The 24,130-nt window shown below is 41.3% G+C and overlaps 1 protein-coding gene across 1 annotated transcript in view; it reads left to right on the top strand.

Moving 5' to 3' along the window:
* Positions 1 to 3,683: 3,683 nt before the first annotated feature.
* The window catches only part of TTBK1 (tau tubulin kinase 1), a 114,605-nt gene continuing 94,158 nt past the window's right edge, over positions 3,684 to 24,130 (top strand). Inside the window, exons 1-3 of the mRNA XM_075147399.1 lie at positions 3,684 to 4,403; positions 14,300 to 14,458; positions 23,732 to 23,879. Of these exons, the coding sequence (XP_075003500.1) occupies positions 4,335 to 4,403; positions 14,300 to 14,458; positions 23,732 to 23,879 (376 nt within the window). The 5' untranslated portion in view covers positions 3,684 to 4,334. The remainder of the gene's footprint in view (positions 4,404 to 14,299; positions 14,459 to 23,731; positions 23,880 to 24,130) is intronic.

Here is a 24,130-nt window from a genome sequence, read left to right on the forward strand (position 1 = left end):
GTTTATTGAAGTGTTAGGAAGGAGAGGTGGGAGGTGAGGGAGATGATGTGATTTTTACACCATGCGTCTGAACCCGAGTTGAGACTCCCTTGCCTGTAAGAGTCTTGCCAGCTACAAACTGGGCAATGGCAGTCCTCCATGTCATGCAGGACCAGCTCTTGGTCTTCTCCACAACAGTGCCCACATACAGCCTGTGTATCACACTGTTGAGACAGTTATCCCAGAAAATATGGGAAATAATCTAGCAATAACAGTGTGGCTTGGAACTCAATGTATCAAGTGTTTTTTCACACGAACTTTTCAATTTTTTGGAGACCAGCAGATACATCAATATATAAGACTTGCTGGGGGGGGTGGAAATTGCCACCATCGTCAGATGTCAGACTCGCAATCCCTTTTGGTCTTACCCGGTTCCACGCTGTTTTCCATTAAGTCTTTTTCGCTACTCAAGAGCTGTTTACATGGGAAAGGGTCTTTTTTTGTAGTGAGAAGGAAGATGTTGACAGCGTGATGGACTGTAGATGTAATCAGATAAGATGTGCTTGGAAACCCTTTCCTTTTGGTGTCAAGCCGTGTCATCTTTAATTCTGTGAACAATATGAGAGGAACAAATTCTGTGAACAATATGAGAGGACAAACTGCAGATCATGGGCTGACTCCAGCTGTATAGGCGCAATGGGGAGCAGAGGGCGCAGATTTCCTCTTCTCTGGAGAAATGGGGCAGCCTAGCCTTAGCAAAGAGATTTAGTGTCAGCCATGATAGGTGGAAGTGGTTCCTCGCATCCATGCGACAGTAAATGTTAGGAGGCTCACCGTCAGCCCGGAGGCTGCATGTGTAGAAAGCTTTGGTGGCCTACCAATCAGATATGAAAAGACTGCAAAAGGGATAAGGAGAAGTTGATGTCTAGTGAAAAGGTTTTGATTATAGGATTATCAACGCAACTGCTCAGGCCAAAACCCTGTATTGCTCCAGCCCTTTTTCTACCAGTGACCAAGAGATGATGCTTAAGGAAAGGCTAAGAGGACACGTATAACATGCTTGCCCTAGTTATACCCTTCTTGGTGTTGCAGTCCACAGTTTTTCAGTCTTTTTATTTGTTAGCCTGAATAATTTTGTACCTACACAAGGTGTGTTGTTCCACTGGTAACAGCACTCTGTTGTGAAACCCAGCTATGCATTCCTGTGTGTTTTCCTCTCTTTTAGCCAGTTATTAGTTTCAGAGAAACTTTAGTTTTATCCTAACATCTTAATTTTTAAGGCCTTTGGTCTGATACCACACCAGCAGGTTTTGGCTATCCAGAGACATTGTTATTAATGAGATATTAGTGAGGCACTATCTGTGTGCTTGTTGAGTCTTCCTAAAAGCACCTAGCCTTTCCCAATAGGTGTGTAAATCATGACTTCTACCCCCTGCCTGCCAGTTAGTTTTGTTTTTTCATTTTCTGTTTTCTGAACATGTCTGATGCAGAGGTAAGACACTGATTTTCCAGATCCTCTGCAAAGCTCTTTAAAATAAACAACAACCAAAAATCCTTGGCATCTTCTTTCTTATCTTTTCTCTATTCAGTCTTTCTATTTCTTGTCTGTCTGTCATCCAGCAGACTGGCTGGCTGGCCTCTGGTCAGGTATGTATGGAAAATATGTAGTTTTTATCGTAGAAATTTGCTTAATCTCTTTAAAATCATCAAGGAAAAAATACCGTAGTTAACTTGGAAGGATTTGTGCTGTGTTCTTCTTTCGTGCACATCTTCTATTTTTAAAAGACTTTTTGTTTGTACAATTTAAAGGACCAAGCAGAAGTTGCACTGGCCAAAGACTCTTTTTTTTTTTTTTTTTTTTTTTTAAAGGTGATCTATTTCTGTCCTTACTCAACAAAGTTGAGTTACTGTTGAGTTATAAAGTTATTATTTAAAATTTCATCTTGGTGACATGTCATGATCTCCACGAGGAAACTGAAGTTCCCCATTGCTGCCTGTTTCCTAAAGGCACAGCCCATCTGTTCTCCCATGGCAAATCACCGTTGCTGCTTTATTCTGGTCCAATGGGGTAGTTTTACTTCTACCATTTTTTCTGTTTAGGCTTGATACAATTAATTTATCTATCTCCTTTGAGTCTATTTTTTTTTTTTTTTAGTATGTAGTACTATTCCTCCCCTTGAGTGACCTGGCCTTTTTCTGTGTACCTTTTTCCCTGTCTACCTTGCCACCCTGTTAACAGGTTCCTGGGGTATATGTTACCTCCATGTTCTCCCTTGAATCCATACATCCTAGTTCCCCACCTTACTTCTGAGACCTATTTCATCTGTTTGGTTTTCTGCGGCCTATTTAAATATCATATAACCCCGAAACTGCTGTTTGGGAGGGGGGCTGTTTCTTCTAAAATTCTGCCCCTTTTTTCCCTAACCTGCATCAGAAGTTACAGAACTTGGGATTTCACTCAGGCTGTCATTCCTGGCCTTTATACCATTGAAAGCCATACGGATCATGCTTGCCAGCTTTTCCATGGGGTGATATAGAAATGGCTGTTCTGGATTAGACCACCCAGCATGTTACCTGTGACTGAGACCAACGCTGAATGCCCGGGGGGAGCCGGAGGTTGGAGCTGGTGGCCAGTGCCATTTTCCTGGAGTGCTTTCTCAGCGCTCAGTCGCTTTCAGCTCAGTGATTTTTTTGGTTAGGGATTTTTGTCATTGTATTGTTGTCCTCCACTGGCTGGTTTTGGGGTTTTTGTTTTGTTTTTCGTAGTTGTTTTTTCCAGTTTTGTTTTTCTTAGTTGTTTTTTTTGGGTTTTGTTTTTCTTGGTTGTTTTTTTCTATGAATTTGTCCAGTTCTTTGGACTCAGTGTAAATGCTAACCTCCACTGTGTCTTGCAGCAGGGTGTTGTACAACTCCTCTGTGCTTTGCATTTGTTTCAGACATGCCACCTGCTAGAGTTGCCTGCTGCTGCTTCCTTAACGCATCGGAAAAAGCAGTAAGCAGTCATTTCTTGTTCACCTTCTCCATGTGGAACTTGGTTGTGTAGACCTCAATCGTAGTGCACCTCAACTTGTTCTTTGTAAGAATCTGCCTTCCAGCACCTGGTGTGCCACTCTTGCACCTGACTGGCAGGTCACCGCACTGTCCTTTCACCTCACAAATTCAGCTGTCTGCCTGCCAGGTATCTGAGTTGCCTCTGCAGCCTTCCTTTTCCTCTGCCCAGCGGGTGGGTATTCCTGGTGCAAGAGGATGGGATACTGCCATCCGGTGAGGAGGTTTCACCAACAGGATCATTGCTAGTCACCCTAAGACCTACTGCCACAGAGTGTTTTCCCCTCCTTGGTAGGAGCATAGCCTGAAGGTAGGAACGTATCTGGAGTTCTTCTCTTCCCCCTCCCCAAACCCCAATTTGTGCAGTTCATCCATCCCTAATGTGAAAAAGCAATACGTTGCTTCTGAGGACAGTGAGGTGTGCATACATCTGTTCAGAGGTAGGTAGCTATACATGCAGCGCTTGAAGCAGACTATAGCTGTCTGACCTTTCTGCTGCACTGCTGCCTGCTTCCCAGCTTCCAGCCTTTTTAGAGGTAGTGGAGAGCAGTCAGTAGGTAGTTCTGTTGTTTCCCTCTTTTAGCATAATTTTTTTTTATTTCACTTCTACAGTTAGGGACTAGGGACTTCATAGTCTTCTTGACATATAGCTTAAATTCTTGATACATGTTCTGCTCACTCAAACAAGGGGACGGTGTAGCTGTCTTATACTTTTACCTTCGTATAGGCATCAGCGCAATGCTCCTTTTGAGTGGACACTCCATTAAATTGTGTGGATTGTTCCCCTCATTTCATGAAGAAGAGAAAGTTGCTTGCTTGCTGAAGTACCTCAGTCAGAAAATAGAAGTCACTTTTGTGGTGACATTGTGTTAGGAGACTTAGAGCTTTGTGGTTTAATTACATCTTGAATTATTTAAACAGAATCTAGCTGCATTAGACTCTAAAATTTACTAGTTTAGGGGTTATGCAAGTAACTTACTGAAACTAACTGGTTTCTTTAAATTTTGCTTTCCTTGAAAAAAAAAAAAAGTTGGCCTCAGGCAGAGTTACTCCACTGTTTTTAAGCAGAAGTGGCTGAATCCTGTGATCTCATGGAAGGCCGAGGGCTTCCTGCTGTGGAGACAAACACGGAGCACAGCTTGACTGAAGCTGAAATGGATCTGAGGTACCGCTCCTCCATTGTGCTGGCACTTGTGTTTGACCGACCCTACAATGAACCAGTTCAAGGAGCTCTAAGCCAAGGAAATAACCGTATTTATTAGGAAGAGGAATAGTTTTTCTGCTGGTACAAGTCATTGAACTGGCCCATGGTGGAATCCTGCATGCAGGAGTTCAGAACTGGCAGGAGAGAGGGGAACTGTTTCTCTTCATTGCAGGTAGGTTTTTAGATTGGCTGACCAGGAACCTGAAGCTGTGGATCCAGGATCAGCGTCTTTTTGTAGGCTTTATGGAGGAAAGAATGTAGGTAATGTGATGTAACAGTGCTTCCATTGATTCTCCACTTTCATTCATTAGTGTCTAAGCACCCAAAAATGTGATTTTTGGTTTTGTTTTTTTGTCATTGTTTTTGTTTTTAGTAAAATTTGCAGTAGCTACAGCATGCCTTTTTAAAGGTGCCAAGCCTTGATCAGAAAAGAGCAGGAGGTGCCCAGCCTTGATCTGAAAAGAGCAAGAGTTCCAGAATCCACCATCTCCCTTGTTCTAGGTCCTGTCCTTAAGGAAAACTCCCATGAAAAATTAATCTGCAGTTGTCAGGCTTCAGCTTCTAACAGAGGATGAGCTAGAATGGGAAAGCCCTTCAGTTTCTTAAATTTTCATTATAGGGAGATACTTCTACACTACATCAATTTGCTTTTCAGTGTGCCTTTTGGATAAGATATATGCATTTTAAACAGTTTAGTTTTCAGGTGGCTGGAAGGCATCTTTCAGCCCTTTTTCAGCTCCAGCTTTTTTAGTGACTGTGAGGCACTGATGTTGGCCCTTTACCAGGCTCCGCTGTCTCTCCCCAGTTGTAGGCAAGGACAGAATTGCCTCCCTTTTTTTTTCTGCTTCTCTCTGTAGCAATGCTGTGTTCTGTATGCATGACCTGTATGATTTATTCATAGATGTCTGAGCATGAATTTGGTTGTATTAAGAAGCGTTTTGTGGAAGATGTACTTTTTCTTTCTGCTGTTCTCCACGTCTAGAAAAAATCAGGAGCGGCTGCTTATCAAGGAGAGATGAGGCTTAAGGGGCTTTGTCCATTGAGCTAACAGGAAAAAAAAGAAAATGTAAAAGATGCAAAGGGCAGGTAGTCAAGTATTTTCTCACTCTTGTGACATTTGATGTGGGAGAAATGGCAGGAGGCCTTTGGTTCTAGGACTCGGGGCTATCTGGTCGCATAGGTCTCTGCAACCTATTTTCAAGTTTGATGGCGACTCAGAAGCTAGTATTTTTAGTGTGGTTGTTGCTTCTTTTGCGAAACAGATTTTCTTTAACCTTTCTACCTGTGTTTCTGATTGTCATGAAATGACACACTTTTTTTTTCCCCCTCCAAACATCTTAGGCTGGACTTGAACCAGTAATTCTGTCGGTAGAATATTATTAAAAGCATTCACCAGTAGCCAGCTTATTCTGGCAAGTTGAGCACAGAATGCGCAATTACCTGTTTCAGGTTGAGATCAGTTTTCCATTACTTTATTACAGCTATGAATAGAATTAAAATTATTTTTACATTCAAATATGACATAAGGTTTATGATGCTTTTTTATAGAAACAAATTCTGACCATCTGTGTTCTGTATTCTGTAGTAGGAAATTCTCAGGATCCAGTTACCTGGCATAGCACTGGCAAATTAAGGATTAAAGTACAAATATGGTTTATTACAATGACACATTTTGAAGATTTTTTTTTTTCCCCTCCTTCCCACCTGAGAATAATTTTCAAGGGATTTTGCTGTCAAGCACAACAAGCTGGTGTAAGATCTGGTAGCAGAATGAGAAGACACATGCCTAAGTCATAGAACTACTTAACAGATGATAGGAAAACTTATGGATCGGAAACAATTATTTGCATGGATTGGGAGAATGCAAGCAGATACTGACAGCTGAAGACTAGATGGCATCATTGACACATGTGGTTTATGGCTTATATAGAGGCAGTCCCGACCAGCTTGTAAAACTCTTCCATAATCTTAGTAACACCATTTCTTCTTGGAAACTGACTCACGCAGAAGTGCAGAAAGAAATTAAACAGACCGTGCTTGCATATACAAGAGTTTTCATATATCTTTCTAGGATGTTTAGGCATAGAGAGAAACAGGTGCTGGCCTCAGCCATTATCTGCTTTGATGTTATTGTTTTCTTTGTTAATATTATCTTTAGATATTAACTATAAAGGAAACAAATTCCTCTAGAACTGTAGATCCTTCAAATAACAATGAAATTTGAGCTTCCAATCTAAAACCAAATTTTACACCTCTGGGGACTTTTGTCTCTGAGAAAAAAGCTCAGGGAACCATCGAATATGGTTGAGAATGCACTGGGATTTCCCAAGGGTAGAAGAAAAAGTGGGTCAACCATGAGGATATCACCTTCGGGCAAGTCACCAGCTGTCTGCAAACTAAAAAATGGTGAGGCTGCAGATCAGAGAATGAAACTGTAGATTTCCAGGGGACAGAGGAAGGTTGAACGTGCTCCCCTGAGCATGCTCTAACTAGGGGGGAGAGTTCCTTACAAAAATGGGAAAAATGGTTACAGAAAGGCTGTAGAGAGATTATTTAAGTGACTAACAGTTGGCATGATAAAACATTTTTTGTCAGTCCCAGGAAATCTTTTCTGTGTAATTACAAAGAGAATCTCTGCTGTGACCAGCAGTGGACTTGAAAACCGCAAAAATTTTGTCCCATTCAGTCTCATTTAGTCTGATATGACTTATCAGTGCAGCAAGTGGCAGTTGCCCCACTTATGCTAATTTTTACTAAATTTCAGAAAGCGCTTGGCAACATGAAGTCTATGTGGCAAATCTATAAATACGTGATTTTTCCCTGCAAAATACCCTGTCTTCCAGAATTTGAATCAAAATACCAAATCTGTGATCAGGAACTTATTGTTATGTTGCTAACCTCTGAATAGTTTTTTGACAAGTTTATTTAATCCTTGGTAATTATGGTGACTGCATCTATCATAAAATGATTTGAATGGGTAAGATGAGCACCATTTTCCCTGGAATGGAGGTTTAAAATGATTAATCTCAGACTGTGGGCCTTTTAATAACCTAATATAATAGGTTATATACAAGATCATTGAGCAACAGATGTTATCAGTTTGCTGTATGGCTGACTTGGTTACTCAAGGTAAAATACTGTTCTCCAAGAACAAGGACTTGAGGAAGGTACTGTTGACCACAGCTATGAAAAGCCACTTGGAGTGGCCACGTTTGAAGGAAGATGAATAACAGGCTCCCCACAAAAGCACTCTGCTGGGAGAGGGGAGAGGGCTTGCCTAAGAAGGACACTTTGCATTATCTAAGGATCAATTAAACAAACTGGTCCAGGATCAGGTCATGAAAACATACCTCCGTGTTGTGTTTCTGGTGGTGTCAGGTGTAGATTGGGTCTGATACCGTAAGTATAACCTCTGCTTAGTTCTTGCTTTTATTCAGATATATTTGTTTTGGCTACCAGCAGACTACTCAAGCTTTGCAAGTAGTGATCTATATTGACTTTGGAGATAGATATACTTAAGCTGCAGTTAAATGTTTATTGTAAGCAGACCATAATGTTTGCCTGTTAAATTAGCAAAGGTTAAGCTGGTTATGATATTAGAGGGATTTCCTGGTGTTGGGTTTAATTTTCTGCTTGGATCAAAAATTGGAGCGACTCTATCAGGGAGATTGGTGGAAGGTAATAGTCTTTCCTCTCAAACTCTCCTGCTCCCCATTTTTTTAGCTTTGCTGCTGGGATGTAGTTGGAGAGGATTAGGATCACATAAACTGCCAGTAGTGCAGGCGTGCTTATCTGGTGTGTGTTCCTAATGATTTGTTGTCATAATTAACTGTGCTGATTCTCCCTGTAGATAGGTGGTTTTGGCACAGAAATCACTGGTGTGCCTGACTGCACTATAATGTATGTGAATACAGTCTCTGCAGTATGAAATTATGTGTTTGTGGGTTTTGTTTGTTTTGCTTAGGTCGTATGCTGTTACTTGTAAGTCACATTATTGTGCAGGCAATAATACATTCAGTTGGCTGTGCAACCAGGTAGCCATCGTACTGCTGTCAAGGTGCATCTGTTATCGTATTTAATATATTTACGTATGTTCTGTTCAGTGCAGCCTCGTGTTAGCAGAGAATCCGGACCTGTCTGTTTTGATTGCAGCTTTTTTTGGGGGGTATTTTTTCATTTGTTTGGTTTGGGTTTTTTGGTGTTTTTTTTTGTTTTTCCCAGTCATAGCTACATCACTCCTTAATGGTCATAAACCTTTCAAAGGTGAAAAACAGTCCTAGTATCTTGCAACCTCACCTTTAGATGTTTTGTTTTTTACAGAAATGAAATGCTGTGAATAGCAAATCCAGAATTTCTAAGGCCGATGCCCTTGCATGCCTATGAGAAGAATATGTCACAGAGGAGACTTTAAGCCGCAGCTGCTAGGAGTTGAGCCTGCTCTCTAAGCAGGGTTTGCTACAGCAGAGGCAGGCAATGAAGGAAGATATGTGTCTTCAAGGAACAATTCAGAACCTTTCGAGCTCCTGCTGTCAGACCTACCCTAACAGCGTATGACTTTTTTTAATTGCTGTTTCAAGTTCAGCAGGAGGTATGATGTATTCCTCATCCTCAGGGCTGAGGGGCTGTTAGTCCAGTGCACTGTATTTTTTTTTAATCAACTTGTTTCCTGTACTGTCATATGCATTTCTACCCTAATAACAGAATGCTAGTGCATGGTACAAGTTATTTATACAAAGATTTAAGGGGTTTTTTGTTTGTTTTAATCTGAGGGATTTCATTTTTATAATTGGTATTGTGTGTTGGAAGCGGATGACGTTTGTAAAACAGTGAGGGACACTGAGTGCGTGCAGTTAATGCTGCCATTAACTGAGCCCGAGTTCTGCTGCTCAGTTACACTTGGAAACTCCACTGTTGTTCTTTCTTACTTCCAAGCACTCTCAATCCTACTTGTTATATTCTCCTCTTATTCCCCACCCCATCTGTTTCATTTTGGCTTAATGCCAGTAAAGTTCATGTCAGGAACAGCTAAGTTATGCTTAAATCCTATTTACAGCTTTTTTTTGTTTGTCCTCCCATGCCAGTATTAGACAGGGAGATTGATCTGATTTCTACACTGCAGTTTACTGAGGTTACTTCTTTTGTTTTTGCAGATGTCCAGCTTTGTCTCACCTAAAAAGCTGTAGTTTGCATCAGCTTTCTAAAACACCATTGGGATCTGCTCTTAAGGTGGATCCTGTGTTCATGGTGGGGAATTTTGATCAAGTAAAGAGGGTCATGGGATACAGCAGTCTAAATAAACTTCACTTGTTTTAATTGTTCTAATTTGTAGGCTTCCAGAGGTGAGGATGTGTCCTGAAATAAAGTGGGATATTGCAATTCCTCCACAGTGAGATTAAGACACTTAAGATTATCCAGGACCTTTAGTAAGATGGTGAGAGACAGACCTCCATAGCTGTGTTCTGCTATTTAATAACCACCCTGCTCTGATGAGTTTTCAACTTGATGTTTGTTTGAGTTTGGCTGTATTTTGAGCACCACTACCACAGTATATTGAGACTGAAGTAAGCTAACATAGGAAAGATCTCATATATGCGTTAGGAATTTCCACAGGGAATGCTCCATATTTATAAGTTTAATTTTAAGAGTGCTATGATCCTATAAATTTAGGACATAATTTTTCCAGTAAAGCTGTTTAAAATGATACTTGCATGAAAGAACATTCTAAGATAGGTAATTGGGTTGTGTATATGAGACTTTTTGATTGATTCTTTATTTTTTGGTCTCTGACCTCCTTGAAGGGATAAAGGAGACATATATATTATATATACACTACTTCCTCTGAAAGTAACTAATAAAAACACAAGTCTGGCCATACTGAGCCATATCACAGGTCCATCTAGGACAGTATCCCATCCTAAGTTGGCCAAGAGTGGGTATCTAGGGTAGAGAATAAGAGCAGGGAAAACATATAAAATGGCTCCACAGAATGCTCTTGCCATCTTCAGTGATTTGTAAATTGAAGGCTTCCTAAGCTAAAGATGGAATATTTGTATGTAACTGTTTAATGGATTTTTTTTTTTTATTATTTTTAGTGAATTTGTCAAGTCACTTTTTGAATCTATGTAAGCTTTTAGCAGCTGCAGCGAAGATTTCTTCAGCTTAACAACTTGTATGAAGTTACTTTTGCTTGGTCTAGTTTGTCTCCTGATGAACACACGTGTGAACAAGGCAGATGCATTTGATGTAAGACTCTGCCACATTAATTGCAACACCAGGCCTTGCACTGAAATTCTTGCAGGCTTTCCTCCTAAGTTTGTTACTGTTGCCTATCCCAGTCATGCTTCTCTGCTGGGTCTTGATTTTCATGTCGGCTAAATAATTGCTGCTATAGTCCATCAGATTTTTGTAAGCTGCCTTAAAAATAAGGAGACAATTTACCCACGAGTGCTATTGACTGGAACTGTCTTGATGCCAAATAGAAGGAACAGCTAGCAGAGCAGTGTGTCAGAATATATAATGGGGCTTAGCCTGTTTAAGCATGGGGTTTTGGATTTCTTTTTTTTTAAAGGCCAAGACTAAATTTATAAAACTATAAAGATTCTCCAGTATGGGCTGGCAGAGATAGGAGTATGCAAGAGCTGATTTCACATTTCTTCATGCTGAGGTTGGCCAAGAGGCGGGATTTGGTCCTGTTGTTGTCACTGTTTCTTTCTCACAGCTGCTTTCATTTCTGCTTCACTTGCTATTTCTAGGAAGCCAGTTTTACAGCATCTTAAGATTGCTCAACTCTCTTGCCTGTCTTCATGGGAGAGGGGTATACAATAATTTCTTGACATCCTGTACATTTCCTACACGAAAAGACAATCTGAAAGTTTTTGTCTTCTCAGTCACTATCTTCAAAATTATGTATCTTTACATTCTACGGTCTGTACATTTTAAAGATAAAAGTGATGCAGATATGTCAAAGTTCATATGCTTGGTCACCCTTTGGATCAGGAACAGCTTTACTGGAGTTCAAGAGAGATATAATCTTTCCATCTCTCCTCCAGTTCCCCTTAACACCACTCAACATTTAACATGCAGAAATGATGCTTTCTGCTGTGTGTTGAGGAAGAGATGGTAGTGCCTTACCTCTCCCCCACTGACCATCCTTTGCCACCTCCCTTCTGTAGCACACGTTAGCAAATTCAGCTCTAGCAGGGGGCTGGCTGCAGGCTTTGATGCTAGTCAAACAATATTTACACTATATTTTATTGATTTAGAAGGAACTATAATAATTTTTAAGTTAAAAGCATCATTTAAATGTGCTTATGTTTTCTGCACAAAGGTAACTTCATCCCTTCTTTTGCCCTTTCTTTGTGACGCTTCTGGAGATCTAGGTTAACGTGTTAACATGTGCCATGGGTGTAGGCAATGCTTCAGTGTTACTCTGGTAAACCCTTGGTCCGTAGGCTTGAACATGTTTCTGCAGTATTAGTACTGCCTCAGGAACAAATTTTTGATATGTTAACACTGCTTTATGCTGCTACTGTGATCTAAAACAGCTTGAAATTTGTCTCAGGCTGTAATTAAACTGGCTTTTGGTTTAGCTGCATCACTCTGGTTATACCAGAGCATATCCATAGACTTAGTTCTGTAATTCTCTATTGCCAAATCGCTGCTATTCATGGTAGTACCCAGGAGGATTTTGTTCTATTTCAAGCCAGTGAAGATTTATGTGACTCCTCTAAATAACAAACATGTTATCTTTGTACACATTTATAACATTGTATTATAACATTGGTAAAGGAAAGTGGAATAGTGCACCAGGGAAGGCAGCTCTACCTTGCCTACTTTTGAGTGCTTATAGACTTTCGTGCTCTGTCTCTCCTCTAAAATTATTCCTTGGGATTACTTTCCACCACTAGTCACTAGACTGAAATCTTATTACGCACATGCATCGCTAATGCGTACATCATGTACCATACTTTTTAGGTGTTTTGCTTCAAAGTGAAAAATAGCGCATGGCAGACTTTCTCTGGAAAACTCCTAAACTTCTTTCTATCTGTCTTTGCTACTACCACCCCACGTCCTGGATCTCTAGCTGCCTTTGTATCTCCTGCAATCCAGAGCCTGCATTGTGCTGTACTTGTCTTCATGAAGTGATGCGAAGAGACCATCAAGAGTAGGGAGGGGATACCTGCCTCTCTACCTGTGTGTTAATGTTGGGTTTTTTATATTTTTGTAATGTTGAGGGTTGGGGACAATCTATAATTAAATTACTTTTCTTTAAATAACAGAAAAGCCAGCCTTAGAAGAGATTTTTGTGGGGATTCTCTCTCCTGTGCAGTTTGCAGTGATGTGCAGAGAGGCTGGGTGCACAGCATATGCAGAGCTCACTGGTAGCTTAGGGGTGGTCAGTTCAGATGTTCTGGTGACCATAAAGAAGCCTGGGAATGGCATTAGAATTCTTCATTAGGAAGAAGGAGCACAAATATTGTGCTGCCAAACACAACATGTACTTTCTCATTGGAGAGCTTTCCAGTTTCTTACTTCAATACCTGGTCACTGAAAGGGCTGCTATCCCGTACAAATGCAGCACTCTTTCTATGAGAATTCGGAGCATTTTGCAACACCTTGCTTCTGAATTTCTTCAATATTTAGTTTCTTCTTATTTCTCTTCTATCATTTTGATTGTACTTGAGCAGGCGTTGGATTGTATGAACATTTCTCAGCAGCCCTCTTACTGCATTAGTCTGCTGCTCCTTTTTTCCATGTAGTTATTTTCTATATCTAGAATGAAATCTTCTTTTCTGAAGAGCTTTTGAGAAGGTCGCTTTGAGATCTTTTGTTCATGTTTTGTTTGATCATCCTCTATGTCTTGCACTTTTAACATACTTCTGTCTGCTGCTTCCTTGTGCACACTACATGCTGGTCACTTCCTATTCTTCCTTCTCAGTCCTTTTATTGCTAGGGAATAAGCTCTTTTCTCTAGTTGAGCTCATAATTCACTGGTGACTTTTTTCCTTTTTTTGGGCCTGAAGAAGTGTGATGGTTGAATGACCAGCTCTAGTCTTTTTTTCTAATTTGGGTATTTATATTGTTAATCTTATTTAAGTCTGCAGTCAGAGTGCTACAGTAACATTCATTTTTAGGAAGGAAAATATTTCATATCTTGGGGGAAGGACAATAGAACTGCCCAGAAAGCTTAATAAAAGATCCAGCCTACTTCTAAAGCCAGAAAAATATCTTACAGGAAGAGATGAAATGCATTAGGATGATCTTTTATTAGTCCTGTTTCGATCAATTTTCTTCCAGGAGAGTGGAGTTAATGTGTCATTTTTGTAGAAGAATTATAACCAAAAAACCTCAAAACAAAATTAATTTCAGCATAGGCTATCTGGAGCTCCCTATAAAAGCAGGAAAAAGGGGCATGAGGTAGAATGCAAACACCATAGGAACAAGATATCTCTCTGAATTTTCATTTGATCATTTTTTAGCACTGTGTGTACGCTATGAGGAGGACTAATTTATACATGGCTGAAGCCCTTTCTAACCATCCTCATTTTCTTTGCTTGGCTGTTCATCACAGTGATAGTGTCTGTAATCCTGGCTCTGTAAAGGCCCTTCTACCCTATTCAGATGCTTTTAGGCTTATTGAATGCAATACCTGGCAAACCTTTCTGATTTGTGTTGGATGTTGTCCAGTGAAAACCATAAAAACTGCATATGTAGCAGCTGCTCTGTTAAAGCAAGACCTTTTTGCCTGTTAACAATAACAGCTCCTGCAGCATTTGGCATTGGATTCTCTTTGACTTGTTGGCTGTCAGGCCCGAGAGCACTGGACTCCTGCATGGTATAGCTGGTAATTGTCACTCTCTTACTTTGTGCTGCTTACTTGAAGCATGGTTGTGTCTGCCAAGTTTATGCATGAAGTGAGTTCAGGTGTTTGCAAGGTGAGTTTGCCTTCTTTCCTAAGAGACTGGTTCTGATTTAGTCATAAGCAAAACCTGTGGAAATGTAGCATGTACTTCTGCCATGACCTGTACTAATTTTGTCATTCCTTCCCCCCGCCCCTTTTTTCCACAGATAAATGGCTCATTTAAATTGGGAGCTACTAAAATACTCTCTGGCTGGCAAATGCAGTGCCTAGCAGCAGTCATCAAGGACGAACCAAACATGAGTGGAGGAGGGGAACAGGTGGACATTCTTCCGGCCAATTATGTGGTCAAAGATCGCTGGAAAGTGGTGAGTAGCCCTGGCTTTGTGCTTCCTTTGGTGGCCCAAACAGATCTCCTCCTCCTGTAGTAGTATAGAAACTTGGCTAGTTAATCCTGGGCTCTGGCAAGCAACAGTGGAGTGGTATGGTTTGACATGTTAGTAAGATACTGCAAGAAGATGGTTAATATTGTTCTAGTGTTTTTTAGACTGTCTGGTATTTTTAGAAGACTAAACCTGCCAAGGATTTTTAGGTAGGATTGAACTGTTGCAACAGGCTGAGTCATCTTTTAGTAAGAAACTTAGATTTCGAGATACTGTGGCAAAGAATACTACAGACATGCCTATAAATAAATTGCATTACAATAAAATAATTTAAAAGCAAATGTTTAAGGTTGGAAGTCAGCTACTTCAAAAGTCAGAAATTCCATAATTAGCTTGTTGGTACAACTTCTGTGTAAATTTATTACAATACTTTTTAAAATTATATCATCACATGTTAAGAGTTTTAGTTCTTCATGGGACAACTGTCTCATCTGTTGTGCAAGCTGGATGCGGTACACTGAATTAGTAGCCGTTTCATCTTTTATGTATTCATTGTATGGCTCCAGATCTCACTATCCATTTAATTTTTGGCATGAGTTTGTCATTTAAACTCAGCTCTTTGTTTCTTATTGCTGTAGTATCTGTGTCAAATTTTTTTTTTATTCATGCTTTTACCAGGTCATACAAGAGAGAACTATTAGCTTGCTTTTACAGATACAGTTTCAAATTTAGTTAAATCTTGGTTTTTATTATCTTTTACTGACTGCTTAATATTTATGACCAAAGCACAACTCCGCTAGACATCATGGGCATCTAGGCATGCTCATCACTTCTGTAGATTGGACCTGGCTGTCTTGCCTTAGGCACCCAGGAGATGAGCATGTAATTAATGATGGCTTGTGAGCAGAGACTTCCGCAGCTTGACCAGAATCGTGCAAGAATGCTGTGGTAGAGACATGGGAAGAATGTCATCGTCTAGACATGTGTTTCATTGCCACCAGATTTGTTCAGAAGGTGCAGTTCCTCTTACGTATAGGGCTTTCTCTTTAGTCATAGAGTGAGGTCTCTGGGGTGGTGGGGCAAGTAGCATTACATTATCATCTCAGTTAAAGAAACTAGAATATAACATGTGAAAGGATGATGTACCTTTATACTTCTTGAAATTCTGTATGTGTTTTCTGAGGGGTTTTGATTTCTGGCTTTAAAAGCTTTGCTTTTAAAAAACTGAAAAAAATTTAAATCCCATGTGTCCATTGTGCCATTGTGTCCATTTTTAACTTGGATTACCAGCAGTGTCTGAATCACTAAACTCACAGCAGAAGCCTCACTAGTTTGAACTACAAGTGATTTGTAGTAGTAGCACGGAGTCGTTTCTCTATGCTAACTAGCTGTGGTACAGCTGCCCTGTGAGTTTTGCAGTGGGCTGTGAAGAGCAGAGGACTAAAGAGACTCAGGACTCTGAACTTGCTGCAGTTCCAGGCTGTGGATAGTTTATTTTCAACAGCCCACTTCAGACAACATGTTATCCTTTCGTTAGACTTGCCTCGTGCCTGTATCTGTTGCCCTGGACAGTTCCACCTTGCTCTGTTCTTGTTACTCCCCCATTGCCTGCCTCTCTTCATCCTAGCACTTTGCTCCTGCTATCTCCACAGCCTTCACTTTTCTGACTGGCCTATCCCTGACCAGCCTATTTATATTTAAGCAGTTCAAACTGCTCTTCATTCTCCATGCTTCCTGAGAGCAGATGGAGAATCTCAATTTTCTCTGTGATTAGATACCAAAATGGAGACAACCCCTATCCCCCTCCCAAAGCTTTCTGGCACAGCTGAAGGAAAGTCTTGCTGTGCTCTTGCAGCTCTGGGCTGGAGCACGTATACTTGTTTTGGCAGGATGATACATGTGCAGGTTAACTCAAGTATAGGACTTGAAACATGCTTTGTGCTTATGGACTTCTTGGAAAATACTGCTTGCAATTTTTATCTGACCCTCCCTGCACAAATGGAAATTTCCTCAGAGCCTACAATTTGGTCAGACTGGTACGTGTTCTTTGCAAAGCTGAATTTAGATGCTCTTCTGATGCTAAGCCATTGCTTCAGGTGCATGGTTGCAAATACTCATTCTTCTCCATTCTCCTTTACCCTAGCTAGCTTTGGCTTGTACCATTCCTACTGCTCATCAAACTTTGCGTTTCTCCTTCATAGACAGGAGTGCTAAAACTTCTGTAAACGATGGGAGTATTTTTTAATACAGTCTAAACAAAGTAACTTTGTTCTTGGAAACAGCAGAACTTTTAAAAGCACAAAAACTCCCAATAAAGCCTAAAATGTGCTCATAGGGGAACATTTCAAACTAATTTTAAATTTGTTAGAGGCAATAAATGCAGGATTCAATGACTTCATTGTTGCATGAATCTGTGACTGGGGACTGCTAGAAGCTCTACCCACTAACTCGGCCTTAGAAAATATAGAAATGTGCAGCTATATTGTCAACAGCAACTACCTCTAACTAGAGAAACAGCCTTTTATGTTTTATAATGTTGGCTCACGGTAGTCTTCAATATTGCAGTGAGGTCATTACCCCACTTGAAGGCCCTGAGAAATTACATGACTTGCTAAAGGGCAATGAGGGTAAATAGCGATGAGAAATTCTAATTCCCAGCTGAGTAGGACTGGAAATTTGGCCTTATGCTAGCTAAGTTGTGTGTTGTGAGCCTTCATTGAACAGTCATTTCTGTCCCCCCAAAAATGCACACCCTTTAGGCAGGCCTTCTGTGCTGTCCCCTTGCTGTGCTTGATGTTGGTGTGGGACCAGTCAGAACTGCAAGCTGTATGGGGCTCGAAGTAATCTGGAAAAAATATAAAAATACCTCTGTTGACCCAAGGAAATGGATAGCACAGGATCAAGTGACAGATGAAAAAGGGAGTGTACTTTAAAGTGAGCATACAGCTGTAACATCAGTAGTAGAATTTTTTTTCATTATCATATACATTTCTGAATCTAACCCATAGCATGCAAGCCAGACAGTGCAAGCTTTGAGTGATGGATCCTGCTCAAGCAGGTGTGTGGCATATTTACGTGATGCTGGGGTTCAGGTGCCAGAAGGCTTCTTGTGTAATTTGTCCTCCCATTGTGACTGTCTCTGGCTGGGCATCTGCTTGAACCTTGTAGTTCTTAGTGCTGGCATACTTCCAGTATTGAGCCAATTTCTAATTTTAGATTGGTGTAATGTATTCCTTGAATTCCTTTCCTCCTCTCCTCCAATATGCTGGCTGACAAAGTTTTGACAAATGAAGATGTTAGTTCTCTGCAGTTAGCCTGTTGGTAGTTCATTTTCCTGTGGCTGCAAGTCAGTAAAGTTTGGCTGTCTGACAGCAATGATATTTTTGTTCTTATTTTTGGAGAAAGACATGGACAGGGAGTGCTTATGCTTTTTATCACAACTTTTGGACTTGAAGTATTCTTTGGAGTCATCATTCTTTACTTGTAGATATTTTTGATTCTTCAACTGGATGAAATTTGGACGGTACTGTGACTTTTGCTGAGACCCCAAAGGGTGACTTGATCCACACGTGCTCTGAATGATGTGAAGTGCTTTGTTCCAGGGCAGGAACAAAATCAAACATAACTTGTACTTGCTTTGAACTAGGTATAGATGTTAAGGCTGAATGGATGTATCTCTCTATTTCACCTTTATTTCACCTAAACGATTTGTATTGGGTATGCGTAACTGAGACTTATTAGCAAGACAGAGTTGGCAGCCCCTGCTCTGAGCTTTGAATACAAGTGGTGACTTTTGTACATTTGTATGTTCTTTTGTCAGGTGCAATCCATGCTTTGGTTTCTTCCAGGTTTCTGAGGTTCTTGAACTGAAGTTTTGGTTGCACTTGTCCTTCTCCTGTTTATTTTGGAAACCTTGCTGGAAGCCCCACAAACTTTGTGGACTCTTCACCTTGTCTTGGTCACAAAGGCCATTTATGATTCCAAGAGGGAACTTGGGACAAAGAAGGTGCTTTGGCAGTCGCGGGGCCTGTTTTGGTCTCACTCAGTGCAGAATTGCTTTAAGTGGGCTTTGGCAGGTCTTCAGATGATTTAGAAAGTGGCTGGTTGACTTCTCCTTGATTGTCTTCTCAGTTCATGCCTGTTATATAAGTTAGGTTTCCCTTGAGATCAGTATAACTCCAGTCCTCCTAAGTAAGTTGAGCGGTCTCTGAGAGTTTGATGAATGTAGGTCCACCCTTCCTCATCTGTTGTTAAGTCAGATGAGGCCTGCTAGCCATTTCTGGATCAAGTAGCCCATTGAGTTGGACTGCAGGAGTTGCAGGCTTGACTATACAAGTGCTCCTAAAAGGCAGTCATAGTAGTCACTGTTTCACCTTATCAACATTTGAAGCCTGTGGGTGACAGCCTTGACCCTGGCTGTTCACCATACCTCGGTGGCTCTCGATTTGGTCCTTCGCTCTGGATTCAGAGCACATGTTCTTGGTTGTGACCTTGCCACCGATCCTGAGACTGAACCACTCATGCCTTGGTCCTGGAGTGTTTTACTGGAAAGGTCTAGTCTTTATGTAACAACCTTGGAAGGCAGACTTTGTTTAGAGCAGCGGTGTCTTATACGCTTGCTGAATAAAAGATTAAATTTGTAATTGAAGGCTATTTTTGGTTTGGGGGGGTGTTGCCTTGTTTTTTTGAACTATGTCTCTGTGAGTACTGATTTCTGTTTAGTGGGAAGGCTATGTGTTGTTTTGTGGGGTTTTTTATTTTTTTAATAGGCTCTGGAGGATTGTGCTGCAAGAGTCTTTTCAGGATAAATCCAAAATATTTCAGGATATTTAAAGGAGACTTCAAAGGGAGCCATCTGTGTCCTGTGTAACTACTGATACATCCAGAGGGGCTTTTGGGAGTGACTTCCTGTGGTGGTGCATCCCATCCGGATGTCCCCATCAGGACATGGCTGTTTTGTGTCCATAGTCCTGAGGGACAGTCCAGTTTGGGGAATTCCTGGAACCCCCTGGTTGGAGACTGCAACACTGGGGGGTCAAGTAGAGTGGCTTTTAGGTAACAGTTTACTCCAAGGGCCTAATGTGGCATGAAACCTCTTAGAATATGGAAGAAGCGCTGCAATGAGCTCTATGGTCACGTGGCCATTAGTGGGATGCTGAAAGGACTGAAATAGTGTCTGAGATCATAGAATCATTAAGGTTGGAAAAGACCTCTAAGATCATCGAGTCCAACCGTCAACCCAACACCACCATGCCCACTAAACCATGTCCCTAAGTGCCTCATCTACACGTCTTTTAAATACTTCCAGGGATGGTGACTCAACCACTTCCCTGGGCAGCCTGTTCCAAGGCCTGACCACTCTTTCAGTAAAGAAATTTCTCCTAATGTCCAATCTAAACCTCCCTTGGCGCAACTTGAGGCCATTTCCTCTCATCCTATTGCTTGTTACTTGGCAGAAGAGACCAACACCCACCTCGCTACAACCTCCTTTCAGGTAGTTGTAGAGCGTGATGAGGTCTCCCCTCAGCCTCCTCTTCTCCAGACTAAACAGTCCCAGTTCCCTCAGCCGCTCCTCATAAGACTTGTGCTCCAGGCCCTTCACCAGCTTCGTTGCCCTTCTCTGGACACGCTCCAGCACCTCCATGTCCTTCTTGTAGTGAGGGGCCCAAAACAGAACACAGTATTCGAGGTGCGGCCTCACCAGTGCCGAGTACAGGGGCACGATCACCTCCCTGCTCCTGCTGGCCACACTATTTCTGATACAGGCCAGGATGCCATTGGCCTTCTTGGCCACTTGGGCACACTGCCGGCTCATGTTCAGCCGGCTGTCAATCAGCACCCCCAGGTCCTTTTCCTCTGGGTCCTTTTCCTTCCTTTCCTTTCCAGCCACTCTTCCCCAAGCCTGTAGCGTTGCCTGGGGTTGTTGTGGCCCAAGTGCAGGACCCAGCATGTGGTCTTGTTGAACCTCATATGATGCATATGAGGTCATCTTATGACCTCATAAGATGCAGCTTACTTGTTTTAGTTTTCTATGTGCAAGTCCAAATAGATACCTGTGTTTGGTCAGATGAATTGTTCACTTGACTCCACAGGCTGTAATGGAAACCTGGACACCCAGCTCACATATAGGCTCGTGCATTTAAGTAGAATGAATCCTGCTGGTGTTGTCAGCCTGTATCCCGGTCTTAACAGTAAATGGACTGGTGGAAGGTAGGAAACAGGATGAGAAGAGAATATTCCCAGAGCAGTGAAGCTTAGCATGGGCTGGTGGCTCATGATTACCACTTAAGTGATTCTCGTTAGATGTTTCCTTCTCTTTCTTGACTTTGTGTTTAACGGTTTCATTATTCGTTTGTTTTCTTGAGTGGTATATGGCCCATCTCTCCTTTGTGTCCAGCAGAAGGCTGTGCTGAGTTCACCTTAGACAGTGAACTCCCACAGAGTACCCAAGCAATGAGGGAATGCCTGTGTGGTAAGCCCCTGACCTCAGCCAAGACCTTGAGTTGCAAGATAACAACTTGCTCTGCAACAAAGAAAAGGAAATGGCTGCTGATGGCCTATGGATGTTACTGAAAAATCAAGGAGGATGGAAGTGCTGGTAATGATGAATAGGACCATCTGGTGTGCTGGGAAAAGTATGCCAGAGAATAATTTCCATAAGAGGGTGAGAAAGGATGTGAGGAAGCAGGGGCAGCTTGAGGGCTCTTGGACAGTGAGGTGCATCCTTTGGCTGGAATGTGTACATAAAATCGGTTTTCTGATTCAGCAGAAGCTCTGATCTTGATCTCATGTCATCTCGCATTTGTTGCTCTGTAGACTTATATGTATCCTCTGATTTGGCTGTTTTCCCAGGTGAGCAGTCTCAATACCTGTACCTTTCTCCCTGAACCTGCTTCTCTGATGCACATGTTCTTTTGCTTTTTCTGAGGTAGCAGTTCTAGTCTCCTTAGTTTTTCCAGGCTCCTGATCATCCTGAAATGAACCACTCCTAACTCAGTGAGAGCCTCTAGCAGCAAGGTGATTGATATTGTGCATTGTAGATTACTAGACCTTCCTACAGATCCTTATAGTGCCGCTATCCTAATCATATTACTGTGTTGTTCCATTTGTATTGTAGTAGCTTTGCATTTTGACAACTGTGTTGGACGTGGGACCTGTTCCTGTTAAGGCCAGTGAATGAAAAAGGATCATTGTGTGTGTCTGTGCTGGCTCAGCAATATTTCTCCCCAGATCCATTTCTTGGATTTGCAGCCCAGCAAGATGTTTCTCTGTCCCAGCTATGTTGTGTTATATTTATTACTGTTGACTTTTGCTTGTTATGTTACCCATTTTTCCAGTGAAGCTTTTTTAATCTTCCTCAGAGTCCTTCCAGATCCCGACTAAACTTTTTGCCTTCTGCAGCTTTCCCTTTCACTTCTGTGTCATTAATATGTCTGGCAACAGAAGATCTTGTGTACTGAATCCTGAGGTATTAGCTGCCATGTTGTTGCTATGCTGAATGTAGCATTGTTTTGATAGAAAGATTTTTTAATAGCCAGCTCACTTAGTGTGAATTTCCCAGTAGAAGTAGGGCTGCACTGTAATAATTTGTGAATAATATGTGGTGACCTAGTTATTGGGCTGTTTACTGTATGAATATGCCTGTTTAGCCCAGTGGAAGATTGTGAGGAAAAGTAACAAATAAAAGGAGAAGAAGAATGGCTCTGGACAGTAGCTCTCAAAGGGTTATCAGGAAATAGCTTCAGAGACAATAGTCAGGCTGTTAATATGGAAAGTACTACCTTCTTCATGCAGAGCTGTTTTTCTTGACCTGGGAGCCAGAAAAGCAAATGGTTTGGGTTGCCTTAAGAAGAAAAAAAACCTGCTCCTGAGAGGCAGGGCTCTTTGTTCAGCAAACTGGACAGATGCACAGGACAGGCCTTCTGTGGTGCAGAAGACACTAAAATATCATCTAAACCTCATTAAACATTGTGTAAGATATATGTTTGACTATGCCTGATTTAAACTTCTTTTTCTCTTCAAGGGTTATTGCTGCTGTTGGAAGGAGGCAGTGCTCAGGGCTTTCTGCACAGTTGTGAACAGAGGGAACACGAAATGCTGAAGGGAAGGGCTGCAGCTAGGTTCAATGAGCAAGTGCTAAGCAGATCAAAGGAGCCCTGATCTAGCTCTGCTGTAAACCTGAGTTTGTTCCTGGATAGCATAGTATGCTTTAAATATATCTAAGAGAAACAAATATAAAATAATTTTCCTGGCATAGACATTGACACTTGCAACACGTTAGGAGTCTGTCTTATACATGCATATGTATAACTATATGTGCATATGCTGTGAAGTCTCAGCAGAAGGAGAATCAAGGAATCGCCTTCCAGGAAAGGCAGAAGATCCCAGCTTGCTCTCTGAGTGGGTGGCTACTCTAGAACAGGAGGTGATCTATCTCTAGTAGGTGCATGTCAAATATGCTGAAACTTAGACATCTTTAGCTTTGAGTTTATGTCAATTGAAATTGTTTTCATTTCCAAGTAGTGATATCCTTCTATTATGAAACAGTCTTTAATTTTGCTCAGAGACACAAAAAGCATCCTTTGGTGTGGTTTAAAATTAAAAAGAAAAACAAAAAGAGGGAAAGAGAGAATGAGAAACAATGGAGCTGTACTTGTGGCTTGTACGTAACTGTTTTGAGGTAATGCACTTGGCAGTTCTCTGAAATCTGACACTGAAGTAACCTCACTAGCAGAGGAGGTCAAGCATCTTGTAAAATATTCCAGTGGATGTTTTGTTCTGTATTTAAAATCCTGTGAATGAGATCTAAACTTCAGTTTAACTTATTTCTTGAAACCATTAGTTCCAACTACCATGGTTGTGTTTTACTGCAGAGATGTGTTTACTGAGAGGGAATGACAGTTTTTATCTATCACGGTCTGGATAGTGGTTCTGCTATCTCCTTGAAGGGTCTTTCTTTGAATTTTGGCAAGAACATTATTGAGGTAATAGGTGTTATCATCTGCTTTTAAATGTATCACATGTCATCACTTGCTAGGCTTGTTCTTTGTTGTTACAGCAAAGAATTTATACATAGCATAGTCAAGTGGGTAGCTGGACTTTTGCCTAGCTGTGCAGTGAAGGGATCCAGGCACAGCACAGATTGGGAGCTGAGTTTGTTCTCCCTATGCAGTAAAGAAGCTAGTGCCTGGCTCTGTGAGAGCCAATTTGATGTCGTCTCTCTTATACATTGTACCAAACCTCTTTGTACTTTTCTAGTTGAAGAAGATTGGTGGCGGTGGCTTTGGGGAGATCTATGAGGCGATGGATTTGCTGACCCGTGAGAATGTGGCCTTGAAGGTGGAATCAGCCCAGCAGCCCAAGCAAGTTCTCAAGATGGAAGTGGCTGTCCTGAAAAAACTGCAAGGTAAGGCAGAAAGCTCTTTGAAAGTGCTAAAGGACGCTGTGCATGTTAACAATTAGAATCCAAAGTTTTCTATAATTTTCTCTTCAGCTTCCATCTATACATTATGTTACATTAAGTCATTCATCTCAGAAAGTTATTACATTCTGCAAAGCATCCTACTCAAGTGAGTTCCAACTACAGGGACTATTTTTGTCCTCCAGGCTATAAGAACAATGAGAAGACTTAAACTGAACTATTGGTACACTGGTCTG

This window comes from Calonectris borealis, chromosome 3 (assembly GCF_964195595.1).
Source record: "Calonectris borealis chromosome 3, bCalBor7.hap1.2, whole genome shotgun sequence".
Lineage (NCBI taxonomy): Eukaryota > Metazoa > Chordata > Aves > Procellariiformes > Procellariidae > Calonectris > Calonectris borealis.